Source organism: Apodemus sylvaticus, chromosome X (assembly GCF_947179515.1).
Source record: "Apodemus sylvaticus chromosome X, mApoSyl1.1, whole genome shotgun sequence".
NCBI lineage: Eukaryota > Metazoa > Chordata > Mammalia > Rodentia > Muridae > Apodemus > Apodemus sylvaticus.
In genome coordinates, this window is record NC_067495.1 from 65,139,037 (window position 1) to 65,154,516 (window position 15,480).

Genomic DNA, 15,480 nt, shown 5'->3' on the forward strand with positions numbered 1-15,480 from the left:
TGCAAACTTCATAGTGCACACCAGTAATCTCAGCAGTCTGGAGTGGAGGGGAGAGGTTCACGAGTTGGAAACTACCTGAGCTATATAGGACCCTGTCTTTAAGACAGATAATAGGGCTTACTTTTAAAACTACACTATACAAATGTGTTACTAAGAAGAGTCCTACAGCAATATTGTACATAAGATGGACTGCTTGCTCTTTGCCATTCAAATAGGAATTTAGCCTGGGTAATTAGCAGAAAACCAAACCCAACAGAAAGGCTTTTCATACAGAAAGGAGGCCAGGACTCTAAGCTTGCAGGCTATTCCCACCCTGGCTGTCTCTCCACAACAGTTTTGAAGCAGAAGTGTTTGAAAAGTCTGTCTCCATCTTGGATTTTTAAGTTCAACAGAGAATTGTGAGAATTCAGACCATTGTCAACAGCTGGCTTTAGCTTCGGCAACTAAGGCATTGAACAGACAATGAGGAATGAAGCATCGAAGCAGAGAGAAAGCTGTCAGCAAGGTGCTGGTACATGTCTCTACAAGATGACAACAGCTGGTGAGGAGAGTCAGGCCACTATACCATTCTGTCCTCGTGTCTGTAATTTTAATCCATTGGCAACAACTGAAATTCAGAGGTAGGGACAAGGACAAAGTGTTATCACTTGCAGAATCAGGAAATCACAACCTGAGTTTTCCATGTGCTTCAGGGAGAGAAAGGAAAACACACACACACACACACATGCGCGCGCGCGCGCGCACACACACACACACACACACGTACGCACGCACGCACGCATGCACGCGCGCGCGCGCGCGCTCAACTGACAAAGGGGTCATTTGTTTCTCATCAGCAAGCAAAGCACTGGCAGGGAGGAGTGGGTGAGACAGCTGAAGCTCCAGCTCCCAGGATCCAGACGTCTGGCCCAACCAAAGCAAATTTCTTTAAACTTTTGTGATGTTCCTGAGGCCCATATAGGGGTAAAGTGCTTTTAGAGGGTCCAAGCTCTAAGGAATGTTCCTCTGTACGTCTTCCACCTCCAGTTCCCACATGCTTTTGTGGACAGGATTGTCAGAAAGATCCATGTCTTCACAGCCTGCAGGCAGGGCTCGGAACTGCAGGCTTGAACCACGCCCACCGCCGTCAGGTCCTTGGAGCAGGCAGGGCCGGCTGCGTGCTACACGCACTCCAGGCCGCTCAAGAAGAAGGCTGCGCTCCAGTTGCGCAGCCACCACGCCTGGCCGCCTTCCGCCACCCGCACAGTGCCCTGCATCCACACGGCCTCCAGTTCTAGCGGCGCAAGGCCCACTGTCGCCCGCGACAGCCGCCAGGCGCCCGGGCCACCCTTTGTGTGCACCGCGGCTGTGCTGCCTGCACCTTGAATGGCAACGCGGCAGCTACACAGGCCTAGGGGCCAGTCGCAGCCGCCATGCTGCACGCCACTTTGCCACCAAGGACAAGAATTTTTATCCTTTCCTCCTCCCTCCATGTTATCTATAACTATCCGGAATCAATTATCACTGCTCAAGTCTAGTGTCCTTATCGGCTTACTCTTTTCCTTACCCTTGACCTATTTATCTATGTTAATACTCTTTAGACTAGCATCTCAACGATGCAACTTCTAGTACTCAATGACTTCTGTTAAAAATTTAATTTCTTTATTTAAGAATTTGTCCTTTTTTCTGTGTTATTTATTGTTCTTTCATATATTGTATACTGACCACAGTTTCCCCTCCCTCCTCTGTTTCCATTGAGAAAGGGCAGGCCTCCCAGGGATCTCAACCAACATAGTATAACACGCTACAATAAGACGAGGCATATCCACTCATATTAACGCTGGGTGAGAGAATCCAGTAGAAGAAAAGGGACCTCAAGAGGGGGCAAAAGATTCAGAAGCAGCCCCAACTCCCATTGTTAGGAATCCCACAAGCATCCCAAGCTACACAAGCATACTAGATGTGGAGAGGTCTTAGATCAGACCCATGTAGGTTTCCTGGTTGTCAGTTCAGTCTCTGTAAATCCCCATGAGCCCCGGTGAGTTGATTCTCTGGCTTTTCTTGTGGTGTCCTTGACCCTTCTGGATGCAACATTCTTTCCTCTGTGCCATTCCCTGAGTTCTTCCTAAAGTTTGCCTGTGGGTCTCTGCATCTGTTTCCATCAGTTACAGCATGGAGCCTCTCTGAATGATGATTATTCTAGGCTCCTGTCTCTGAGGTCTCTGAATATAGCAGAGTAGAAGGAAAAAATTCCTTGACTTCTTTTTTGCCAGTCATGTTTGCCTCTAAGGTCTCTGGGCTATCCAGCCTTTGGCTCCTGGTGTTCCAGGCTCTGTCAAGCATAGGATCCTTCTCTTTGCATGGCTATCAACGTGGACCAGTCATTGGTTGGCCATTTCCAGAAGTTCTGTGCTACCTTCACCTCAGCACATCTTGTAGGCATAACAAATTTTGTGTTGACGCTTTTGTGGCTGGGTTGGTATCCCAGTCTCTCCACTGGAACCCGTGTCTGCTTGTGGAAGGTTGACAGCTCAGTCTCCATATTCCTAATTACTAGGAGACTTTGCTAGGGTTACTCTCATAGATTCCAGGGGGTTTCCATTGCACTAGGCTTTTACCTTGCTCCTGAAGTGTTCCCCATTTCTATTTGTATCTCTCATTACTCTCTCTACTAGCTATGGGAAGGGAAGCCCATAAATCCATAGCCACCAACTCCCATATTGGTCCGCCTGTTATGAACTATTGAATCAATCCAGAGCTCATACTGGTCAATTAATTTCATGTTTTACCACTATTATTTTTTCCTAATAGCATGCCAAGAGCAGACATTAGACAACTATTACAGGTCCTAAAAATCTGAGTCCGGTGACATTATACATAGTAGTCAGTTCTAAGTCACTTACTCTGCCATGCTTAGCCTTTCTCACTGAAAAACTAATAAAAACCTATGGCACATTCCTCCTTTCTTACTAGATCAATATTGACATTTATGTGGCCCTTTGAAGCATATTGTACCATATTCCCTTGGGAATTGAAAGTAACTATCTTTAATTCCCAAGATATTTGTCTTTATCACCTTTCTGAAATATCTGGTTAAAAATAATGGATACATTTTAATAGGGCAAAATTGTAGTCAAATATAGAGAAACCTACAGACTGGAAGTATTTTCTGCCTCTCAAGGTGATGCCTATTCAGCATGATTGTTTCCATCTATTTTCAAGATACACGTTAAAATACTGAATTTCTTGCCAATTTTTGTATCTATCTCATGAGAAATAGCCCTGTACTACAAAATGTAAATGTTTGAAGGAAAGATTAACATCACTTAAATCCTCATAGCTATACTGCTGAGAAAGAGAAAATTACAGTTCTATGAGGATTTCCAGCGATGACAAGTCATAATAAAATAATACTGATGTGATTCTGATAGGTCTTCCTTTATAAGTTACTTGCCCTTTTTCCCTTACTGCTTTTAATATTCTTTATTTAGTGAATTTGGTGTTTTGATTATTATGTGCCGTGAGGATTTTCTGTTCTGGTCCAGTCTGTTTGGAGTTCTGAAGGCCTCTTGTATGTTCATGGGCATCTCTTTCTCTAGGTTAGGGAAGTTTTCTTCTACAATTTTGTTGAAGATATTTGCTGGCCCTTTAAGTTGTAAATCTTCACTCTCATCTATACCTATAATCCTTAGGTTTGGTCTTCTTGTTGTATCCTGAAGTTCCTGGATGTTTTGGATTACCAGCTTTATGCATTTTCTAATTCCACCTTCAATTAATTCAGAAAGAGCTTTTATATCTACCATTCTTTATGTAAAATTTTCCATGAAATATTCAATTTTAACGTGTTTGTCTATTTATTTCTTGAATTTTATCAGAAATATTTTCCATGTAAATCTTCAATGTTATCTGAAAATGTTTATAATTCCACCTTCAATCAACTTAGAATTATCTTTATGCCTTTCATTTTATCTATATAATTTCCATGATGATCTTTAATTTTAACATGTTTTTCTATATATTTCTACAATTTTATCAGAAATATTTTCCATGTAAATCTTCAAGTTTATCAGCAAATGTTTATATTTCTACTTTTAATTAGCTTAGGAATACTTTTATGCCTACCATTATTATATCTATATAAAAATTTCCATGATAATCTTCAATTCTAACATGTTTTTCTACATTTTCTACAATTTTATCAGAAATATTTCCCACATAAATCTTCAATCCTATCATAAAATGTTTCTATCCCATATTTCAATTAATTTAGCAATGTTTTACAAGTCTACCACTTTAATCCTTAATTTTCCATGAAAATTGTCAATTTTAACGTGTTTATCTGAAATATTTTCCATGTAAATCTTTAATTTAAAAAAAATACTGAAGTGCTGAGCCTTTACATGTTTTGGTCTCCATGGCGATAGTGATAGAACAGTGTACAGATGATGCCATTCATGACCAAATAATGGACCTTGGGAGAGGAAGGGTCTCACCTGAGTTCAATATCTGTTCAGCTCAGTGAGCAGAGATGTTTTTAAGAAACCTGTGTGTATTTTCTCCTCCCCAACCACTGGATGTCAAAACCAAGTTCTACAACTCAGACAGGGATGACTTATTTCTTGAAATCCAGATTCAAAACATTTCACCTGCAACTGTGTTTATACAACATGTTTCTTTGGAGCTACCTGAAATGTACACCCAAAGACCATTAAATACTCTCAACGTGGATGGAGAATATCAGTGTACATTTGGGACCAGAACATATTTGCAGACAATGGAAGGACGCTACTACTTGTACCACCTGCAGGTCAAAGGGGAATATTTGGAGAGAGCAAGAACCCTTTGTGGAGTAGCGAAGATGGGAAAGTTAAACATCGTATGGAAAAAGGAACTTGGTGAGATGGCAATGCTGTATACAGTCCCTCTTGAAAGAAAAATTGAAAGTTTTGGAGACCTAAAGCTATCCTTGGAGAAAATTCCAGATACTGTAGTCCTAGAAGAACCATTTCAAATGACCTGCAAGATAACAAATTGCTCTGATAGGAAAATGAACCTGATCGTGAAAATGCACAATACAACTTCTGTTCACTGGTTTGGTCGTTCAGGAAGCTACCTTGGAAAACTGATTCCAGGTTCATCCATTTCATTTACCCTGACATTAATGTGCCTACAGCTAGGCCTGAGAAGAATTTCTGGCTTACGTATAATAGACACAACACTGAAGACCAAATATCGCTATGACGGTGCCATTAATGTCTGCGTTGTGCCCTCAATGGACAAAATGGAAAGCTAAAGAAACTTCCAACGTTCTCAAGAGTTTTCACAGAAAAAAGCTTTAAGTTTTTTTCAGCCAAAATCTGACCAACCAACAAGTATAAGGGAAGATAATTACTCTTGAGACTCTTGAGACTTTTGTTGCCTTTCAAAATTAAACAATTGCTGATTTGAAAAAACTAATCTGCCTATGTGTCTTGAGTCATGGGTAACGCCATGTGTACTATCTGGTTGATGGTTTTGTCCCTGGGAGCTCTGGGAGTACTGGGTGACTCATATTGTTGTTCCTCCTGTGGCGGAGCTGCAAACCCCTTCAGCTCCTTGGGTTCTTTCTCTAACTCCCCCATTGGGGACCCTGTGCTCAGTTCAATGGTTGGTTTGAGAGTGTCCCCCTCTGTATTTGTCAAGTACTATGAGATCATCCTAGGCGGAGGATGGCCTTGTTGGACATCAAAGGGAGGAGAGGCCCCTGGTCTTGGAATGGCTTGATGCAGCAGTGTAGGGGAATACCAGGACAGGGAAGATGGAGGGGGTTGATTGGGGAACAGAGGGAGGGAAGAGGGCTTATGGAACTTTCGGGGAGTGTGGGGGGGAAGGGACCAGGAAAGGTGAAATCATTTGAAATGTAAATAAAGAATATATGTAATTAAAAAGAAAATAAATACATAAATACATAAATAAATACATAAATAAAAAGAAAAATTGGGGCTGGAGAGATGGCTCAGCGGGTAAGAACACTAACTGCTCTTCCGAAGGTCCTGAGTTCAAATCCCACCACATGGTGGCTCACAACCATCCATAATGAAATCAGATGCCCTCTTCTGGTGTGTCTGAAGACAGCTACAGTGTACTTACATATAACAATAAATAAATAAATCTTTAAAAAAAAGAAAGAAAAATTAATCTACCAGTATTCATCTTATATTTTTAATTTAAATAAATTTAACTTAATTTAATTTTTTATTCAATGTATTCTTTTTTCTTACGATTTTAAAATTATTTTTCGATATATTCTTTATTTATATTTTAAATGATTTTCCCTTTCCATGATCCCCCTCCCAAAAGTCCCATAAGCCCTCTTCCCTCCCTGTGTTCCCCAATAAACCCCTTCCCACTTCCCTGTCCTGGTATTCCCCTACACTGCTGCACTGAGCCTTTCTAGGACCAGGGGCCTCTCCTTCCTTCTTCTTGGGCATCATTTGATATGTGAATTGTTTCTTGAGTATTCCAAGCTTCTGGGCTAATATCTGATCAGTAAGTGCATACCATGTATGTTCTTTTGTGATTGGCTCACCTCACTCAGGATGACATTCTCCAGTTCCACCCACTTGCCTAAGAATTTCACGGATTCATTGTTTTTAACAGCTGAGTAGTATTCCATGGTGTAAATATACCACATTTTCTGTATCCATTCCTTCGTTGAGGGACATCAGGGTCCTTTCCAGCTTCTGGCTATTATAAATAGGGCTGCTATGAACAGAGTGGAGGATGTATCCTTATTTCATGCCAGGGAATCCTCTGGGTATATGCCCAGGAGTGGTATAGCAGGGTCCTCTGGAATTATCATTCCCAATTTTCTGAGGAACCGCCAGACTGACTTCCAGAGTGGTTGTACCAGCTTGCAACCCCACCAGCAGTGGAGGAGTGTTCCTTTTTCTCCACATCCTCGCCAACACCTGCTGTCTCCTGAATTTTTAATCTTAGCCATTCTGACTGGTGTAAGGTAAAATCTCAGGGTTGTTTTGATTTGCATTTCCCTGATGACTAAGGATGTTGAACATTTCTTTAGGTGCTTCTCAGCCATTCGATATTCCTCAGGTGAAAATTCTTTGTTTAGCTCTGTACCCCATTTTTTAAGGGGGATATTTGGCTCTCTGGAGTCCACCTTCTGGAGTTCTTTGTATATCTTGGATATAAGCCTTCTGTCAGATGTAGGGTTGCTAAAGATCTTTTCCCAATTTGTTGGTTGCCGTTTTGTCCTTTTGACAATGTCCTTTGCCTTACAGAAACTTTGTGGTTTTATGAGGTCCTATTTGTCAATTCTTGATCTTAGAGCATAAGCTTTTGGTGTTCTGTTGAGGAAATTTCCCCCTGTGCCCATGTCCTCAAGGGACTTCCCCATTTTCTTTTCTATTAGTTTCAGTGTGTCTGGTCTTATGTTGAGGCCTTGATCCACTTGGACTTGAGCTTAGTACAAGGAGATAAGAATGGATCAATTTGCATTCTTTTGCATGCTGACCTCCAGTTGAACCAGCACCATTTGTTGAAGAGGCTATCTTTTTTCTACTGGATGGTTGTAACTCCTTTATCAAAGATCAAATGACCATAGTTCTGTTAGGTTCATTTCCAGATCTTCAATTCTATTCCATTGATCTACTTGCCTGTCACTGTACCAGTACCATGCAGTTTTTTTAACACTATTGCTCTGTAGTACTGCTTGAGGTTGGGGATACTGATTCCCCAAGAAGTTATTTCACTGTTGAGAATAGTTTTACCTATCCTGGGTTTTTTTGTTATTCCAGATGAATTTGAGAATTGCTCTTCCTAAGTCTATGAAGAACTGAGTTGGGATTTTGATGGGGATTGCATTGAATTTGTATATTGCTTTTGGCAAGATGGCCATTTTAACTATATTAATCCTGCGAATCCAAGAGCATGGAAGATTTTTCCATCTTCTGAGGTCTTCTTCGATTTCCTTCTTCAGAGACCTGAAGTTCTTGTCGTATAGATCTTTCACTTGTTTGGTTAGAGTCACACCAAGATACTTTATACTGTTTGTGGCTATTATGAAGGTGTCATTTCCCTAACTTCTTTCTCAGCCTGTTTATCCTTTGAGTATAGGAAGGCTACTGATTTGTTTGAGGTAATTTTATAGCCAGCCACTTTGCTGAAGTTGTTTATCAGCTGTAGAAGTTCTCTGGTGGAGTGTTTTGGGTCCCTTATGTATACTATCATATCATCTGCAAATAGTGATAGTTTGACTACTTCCTTTCTAATTTGTATACCTTTGACCTCCTTGTGCTGTCTAATTGCTCTAGCTAGAACTTCAAGTATTATATTGAATAAATATGGAGAGGGCAGTCTTGTCTAGTCCCTGATTTTAGTGGGATTGCTTCAAGTTTCTCTCCATTTAGTTTGGTGTTGGCTACTGGTTTGCTGTATATTGCTTTTATTATGTTTAGGTATGGGCCTTAAATTCCTGTTCTTTCCAAAACCTTTAACATGAAAGGATGCTGAATTTTGTCAAATGCCTTTTCAGCATCTAATGAAATTACCATGTGGTTTTTTTCTTTGAGTTTGTTTATGTAGTGGATTACATTGATGGATTTCCATATATTGAACTATCCCTGCATCCCCAGGATGAAACCTACTTGATTATGGTGAATGATTGTTTTGATGTGTTCTTGGATTCGATTGGCAAGAATTTTATTGAGTATTTTTGCATCAATATTCATAAGGGAAATTGGTCTAAGGTTCTCTTTTTTGTTGGATCTTTGTGTGGTTTTGGTATCAGCGAAATTGTGGCTTCATAGAATGAGTTGGATAATGTTGCTTCTGTTTCTATTTTGTGGAATAGTTTGAAGAGTATTAGCATTAGGTCTCCTTTGAATGTCTGATAGAATTCTGCACTAAAGCCATCTGGTCCTGTGCTTTTTTTGGTTGGGAGACTGTCAATGACCACTTCTATTTCTTTAGAGATTATGGGTCCATTTAGATGGTCTATCTGATCCTGATTAAATTTTGGTAATTGGTATCTGTCTAGGAAATTGTCCATTTCATCAGATTTTCCAGTTTTCTTGAGTATAGGATTTTGCAGTAGGATATGATAATTTTTTGGATTTCCTCAGTTTCTGTTGTTATATCACCCTTTTCATTTCTAATTTTGTTAATTTGGGTACTGCTTCTGTGCCCTCTGGTTAGTCTGACTAAAGATTTATCTATCTTGTTGATTTTCTCAAAGAACCAGCTCCTACCTTTGTTGATTCTTTGTATGGTTCTTTTTGTTTCAACTTGGTTGATTTCAGCCCTGAGTTTCATGATTTCCTGCCTTCTACTCCTCTTGGGTGTATTAGCTTCTTTTTGTTCTAAAGCTTTCAGGTGTGCTGTTAAGCTGCTAGTGTATGCTCTCTCCAGTTTCTTTTTGCAGGCCCTCAAGAGCTATGAGTTTTCCTCTTAGCACTGCTTTCATTGTGTCCCATAAATGTGGGTATGCTGTGCCTTCATTTTCATTAAGTTCTAAAAAGATTTTGATTTTTTTTCTTATTTCTTCCTTGACCAAAGTATTGAGTAGAGAATTGTTAAGCTTCCATGTGTATGTGGGCTTTCTGTTGTTTTTGTTGCTATTGAAGACGACCCTTATTCCATAGTGATCTGATAGGAGACATGGAATTAGTTCGATCATCTTATATCTGTTGAGGTCTATTTTGTGACTAATTATATGGTTAGTTTTGGAGAAGGTACCATGCGGTGCTGAGAAGGTATATCCTTTTGATTTAGGATGAAATGTTCTATAGATATCTATTAAATCCATTTGGTCCAAAACTTCTGTTAGTTTCACTGTGACTCTGTTTAGTTTGAGTTTCCCTGATCTGTCCATTGGAGAGAGTGTGATGTTTAAGTCCCCCACAATTATTTTGTGGGGTGCAATGTATGCTTTAAGCTTTAGTAAGGTTTCCATTATGAATGCAGGTGCCCTTGTATTTGGGGCATAGATGTTCAAAATTGAGAGTTCTTCCTGATAGTTTTTTCCTTTGATGAGTGTAAAGTGGCCTTCTGTATCTTTTTTGATGATTTTTGGTTGAAAGTCTATTTTTTGGATATTAGAATGGCTACTCCAGCTTGTTTCCTGGGACCATTTGCTTGGAGAACTGTTTTCCAGCCTTTTACTCTTAGGTAGTGTTTGTCTTTGACACTGAGATGTGTTTCCTGTATGTAGCAAAATGTTGGGTCTTGTTTATGAATCCATTCTGTTAGTCTATGTCTTTTTATTGGGGAATTGAGTCCATTGATGTTAAGAGATATTAAGGAATAGTGATTGTTGCTTCCTCCTGTTTTTGATGTAATTTCTATGTTTGTGTCGTTATCTTCTTTTGGGTTTGTTGAAAGGACATTACTTTCTTGCTTTTTCTTGGGTGTAGTTTCCCTCCCTTTGTTGATGTTTTTCATTCATTATCCTTTGAAGGGCTGGATTTGTGGAAAGATACTGTGTAAGTTTGTTTTTGTCAGGAAAAACCTTGGTTTCTCCATTTATGGTAATTGAGACATTTGCTGGATATAGCAGTTTGGGTTGGCATTGTGTTCCCTTAGGGTCTGCATGAGATCTACCCAGGCTCTTCTGGCTTTCATAGTCTCTGGTGAGAAATCCGGTGTAATTCTGATAGGTCTACCTTTATATGTTACTTGACCTTTTCCCCTACTGCTTTTAATATCCTTTCTTTGTTTAGTACATTTGGTGTTTTAATTATTATATGATGGGATCAATTTCTTTTCTGGTCAAATCTATTTGGAGTTCTGTAGGCTTCTTGTATGTTCATGGGCATCTCTTTCTTTAGGTTAGGGAAGTTTTCTTCTATAATTTTGTTGAAGACATTTACTGGCCCTTTCAGTTGGAGATCTTCACTACTCTTCTATGCCTATAATCCTTAGGTTTGGTCTTCTCATTTTGTCCTGGATTTCCTGGATGTTTTGGATCAGGAGCCTTTTGCATTTTTCATTTTCTTTGACTATTGCATCAGTGCTTTCTATGGTATCTTCTGCATCTGAGATTCTCTATTCCATCTCTTGTATTCTGTTGTTGATGCTTGGATCCATGACTCCTGACTTCTTTCCTAGGTTTTCTATGTCCCGAGTTGTCTCCCTTTGTGATTTTGTTATTGTTTCTACCTACTTCTTTAGATCCTGGATGGCTTTGTTTAATTCCTTCACCTGTTTTGATGTGTTTTCCCTTAGTTCTTCAAGGGCTTCTTGCTGTTTACATGTGTTCTCTTGTATTTCTTTAAGGGAGTTATATATGTCCTTCTTGAAGCCCTCCATGATGCCCTCCATCAGTATCATGACCTGTGATTTTAAATCCAAACCTTGCTTTCCTGGTGTGTTGGGGTATCCATGACTTCCTGTTGTGGGAGAATTGGGTTCAGATGGTGCCATATTGCCTTGATTTCTTTTGGCAAAGTTCCCATGTTTGCCTTTTGCCATCAGGTTATTTCTGGTGTTAGTTGGACCTGCTGTCACTGGCTGGAGCTTGCCCCTCCTGTGTGTGTGCCTGTAGGCCTATCTCAGCAACCTTGGGTGAGCTGCTTTGTCCTGGCACAAATTGCCGTGGTGCTGCAGAGTTCCTGGGTGCAGGTGGAGTCCAGGTGTGATATGTCCCAAGCGATCCTCTACTCTGGTGGAACCTGCCTACCAATCTGTTGCACAGTCACAGAAGCAAAGATGACAGCCGAGACCCACTCTCTTGTAGTTGTATTTGGGTATGTACCTCTGTGGCCCCGATCAGCTCTGGATGCAAGCTGTGCAGGCAGATCCTCTGCTCTATAGGGCCGGACTCACCTGTGCAGGCTGCCTCTTCCTAGCTGGATGCTGGGTGTATAGCTAGCTTCCTGCACTGCTTGGAGATGGCATGCTGTGGCCGGGGCTGTTTCCTATCCTGAGGCAGATTCTGGAAGGCTCTTGCTAGAGGCCTCCGGACTGGATCCTCAGCTCTGCAGGGCCAGACTCACCAGTGCAAGCTGCTTCTTCCTAGCTGGCCTCTGGGTGTATCGGTTTTTATGATTCTTCAATATTGCATGACAATTTTTGTTGTTGATGATGAACCTTTGTTGTTTGTTTTTTTCAGGCAAGTTTCATATACCCTTTCATCTTGCTTTGTGGCAAAGGCTGATCTTGAACTCTTGATCCTCTCTACCTCCACAGGACTGAGATTACAGGTATCACCACACCAGGTATTGTTTCAGTTTGAATAACTTCCATTAGCATTTCTTGTAGAACAGGCATGGGGAGATATGTTCTTTCAGCTTTATTTTGTTTGGAAGACTGTCTGTCATATCTTCATTTCTTTAACATAAATAGCTTCACTGGATGTAATATTCTCAGTTGACTGCTTTGTTGTTGTTGTTTTTGGTGGTGGTGTTTTGTTTTTTGTTTTGTTTTGTTTCCCTCTTGGTACTCTGAAAACCTTATGCCACTTTCTACTGCCCTGTGGAGTGTCTGTTGAGAAATATGGTATTGAACATCATCATGTGCTTTTTTCTCTTCTCTTGTGGCTTTGAGTGTTTCTCTCCCTTTTGTTATTATTACTTCTTCTTTCTTTCTATTGAAAATAGATTCTTTTCTCATACAATGCATCCTGATTCTAATTTCCCCTTCCTCTACTCCTCCTCATTCCTCCTCTCCTTCCCTCCCCTCTGGATCCATTTCCTTTCTGACTCTTATTAGAAAAGAACAGGCAGTCTGGCCACTGCTCTCCTGGCCTCAATTAGGCCTGCTGAAAAAGGACCAGCCAGGTCAGATCTTTTACTCCCATTCCCCTGCCTGTACCCCTGGGGCATGCCCAGCTGCCCCGAGCCAACCGCTGGCTCTCCCTGGAGCATCATTCTGCCTACCACTCTGCTGCCCTCCATCAGTCCTACTGAAAAACAAAGGACACCCAGGCCTGCTAAATAAGGAAAAATCAGGTCAGATCCCTTACTCCCCATTCCCCTGCCCATTTCTGGGAGTGTGCCCAGTCACCCTGTACCAGCTGCTGGCTCTCCTCAGAGCACCACTGTCTGGCCACAACTCTGCTGGCCTCCAGTAGGCCCACCTAACAAGAACAACCAAGTCAGATTTCCTTACTTCTTATCCAGCCACATTTCTCTTGCAGCATGCCAGCTACCCAGAACCAGCTGCAGGCTCTGCATGGAGCTCCATTGTCTGGCCACTGCTCTGCTGACCTTCGCCAGGCCTGCTAAACAAGAGCTATCCAGGCCCATTGAAGAAGGAACAACCAGGTCAGATCCCTTCTTCCCATTCCTCTGCCCATCTTTCAGAGTGGGCCCGGCCACCCTGAGCCAGCTGCAGGCTCTTCCCAGAGTTCTATTTTCCAGGCTTGCTACATCAAGAACAACCAGTACAAGGCTGCCCACAGGACGCCTTCTGCATCCAGATTAGGCCAGCCTTCTTGATACTTGCTACACCAGAAACATCCAGGGACAACCAGAAGGCTAAAGGCCCAGGTAAGAACACAAACAAGTGCCAGGGCAACATGGCGCCTTCAGAGCAAAGCGATCCCACTACAGCAAGCCCTGGATCTCCTAACACAACTGAAGAGGGGAGGGAAGTGTGAGTACAGACTTGCCTATTTTTATTTTAGTTTCCTAATGAATTTTTTTTTATTTTTAGTTTTTATGTAAAATGATGATAGAACGTGCCAAGGTTTTCCTTTTTTTCCCGCATTGGCCCTGTACCGATAATGAGTGGTCTCTCTTTAGCTTTATACATGGTGAGACATTGAGAAACCTAAGCAAGCATTTTAGCCTCCCAGCCTGTTCAACCCCACCTCTCACTGCCTGGCATACATTTTCCCTCTTCTGTCTGAAATTAATAGGCAGGCTGTTGACTTGAGATTTAAGTCACATTTCTGCCAAGAGTGCTGTGCTCACATTGTGCTTCATAGTTTGCTTGCTTTGTAGAAATTTTCTTAATTTTTTTGTAGTCACAGAGAAATTACTGAGAAAATGATTTTTCATTATATCTAGTGCATCATGGGAATGTTACAATTTTGTTGAACTAGGAAATAAAATTAACAAATACCAGGATGCTTAAAGCTCCCATTAGTAATGCCTGTATCTCTAAACTGCTTTTATGTTTAGTTGTAAAGTATGCTTATATATAATTAATGAAGCTTTTTTATTATTGTTTTTATGTCCGCTGTAGTTTTAAAGTTAAAAGGTGCATTTGTTTTTACCAAGTAATTAACCTTTAGAATTCATATTAGGAAAAATGTATAATTTCTGGAAACAAAGAATTGCAATTTTTTTGAAGCTATAATTTTTCTTTCTAAAATACTACCTCTTATTTTTGGTTTCTTATTCAAAGCTGATAATTTAGTGGGTACAGTAACACTGCTCTTTGGAAAGAGGACTCAATTTTAAGTCTGTATTAACCATAACTTGGTTTGTTATATTTGTGATGTTGGGTTTCTTTATTGTTGTTGTTTGATATAAATACATTTGCCAACTTAAAAGAAAGAAATGGGGAAGGATACTTCATACTTATCAAGGGACAAATCCACCAAGATGACATTTCAATTATTCATGTATATGTCTTAAACACAAGGACATCCACATTCATAAAAGAAATATTACTAAAGCTTAAACAGGACGTTGAACCCCGCACATTAATAGTGGGAGACTTCAATTCCCCACTTTCACCAAAGGACAGTCCATTGAAACAGAAACTAAACAGAGAAATAGTGAAACTAAGAGAGGCTATGAATCAAATGGGCCTAACAGATCTCTACAGAACATTTCACCAAAACACAATAGAATATACCTTCTCAGCACCTCATGGATTCTTCTCCAACGTTGACCATATAGTCAGCCACAAAGAAAGCCTCAATGGCTACAAGAACATTGAAAGAACTCCTTGTATCTTATCAACCCGCCACAGATTAAAGCTGGACTGCAACAACAGACACACCCGAAAGCAAATAGATCTATATTTATCACCCTGCACAAAACTCAAGTCAAAGTGGATCAAAGACCTCAACATAAAACTATTCGTACTGATTATAATAGAGGAGAAATTGTGGAATAGCCTTGAATACACTGGCACATGTGACAACTTCCTGAACAGAACATCAATGGCTCACATGCTCTAAGAAAGACTATTGACAAATGGAACCTCATGAAATGAAAAGTTTCTGTAAGGCAAAGGACACTGTCAATCAGACAAAAAGGCAGCCTACAGATTGGGAAAAGATCTTCATCATCCCTACATCTGACAGAGGGCTAATATCCAAAATATATAAAGAACTCTAAAAGTTGGATACCAACAAACTAAACAACCCAATTAAAAATGGGGTACAGAGCTAAACAGGAATCTTAAAAGTCCATGAAACATTTAAAGAGATATTCAACATCCTTAGTCATCACGGAAATATCAATCAAAACATCTTTGATATTCCATCCACCTAACACCCATCAGAATGGCTAAAAACCTCAAAGGACAACACATGTTGTGTCTGAG

At 40.5% G+C, this 15,480-nt stretch overlaps 1 protein-coding gene and 1 pseudogene across 1 annotated transcript; one reads left to right on the forward strand and one right to left on the reverse strand.

The window, feature by feature from the left end:
* Positions 1 to 990: 990 nt before the first annotated feature.
* Positions 991 to 1,472, reverse strand: LOC127674522 (recQ-mediated genome instability protein 2-like; annotated as a pseudogene).
* Positions 1,473 to 4,507: 3,035 nt separating this feature from the next.
* Positions 4,508 to 5,272, forward strand: LOC127674524 (trafficking protein particle complex subunit 13-like). Its single transcript, XM_052170264.1, has one exon. It carries the CDS (start codon positions 4,508 to 4,510, stop codon positions 5,270 to 5,272), a length of 765 nt encoding a protein of 254 aa, XP_052026224.1.
* Positions 5,273 to 15,480: the final 10,208 nt, after the last annotated feature.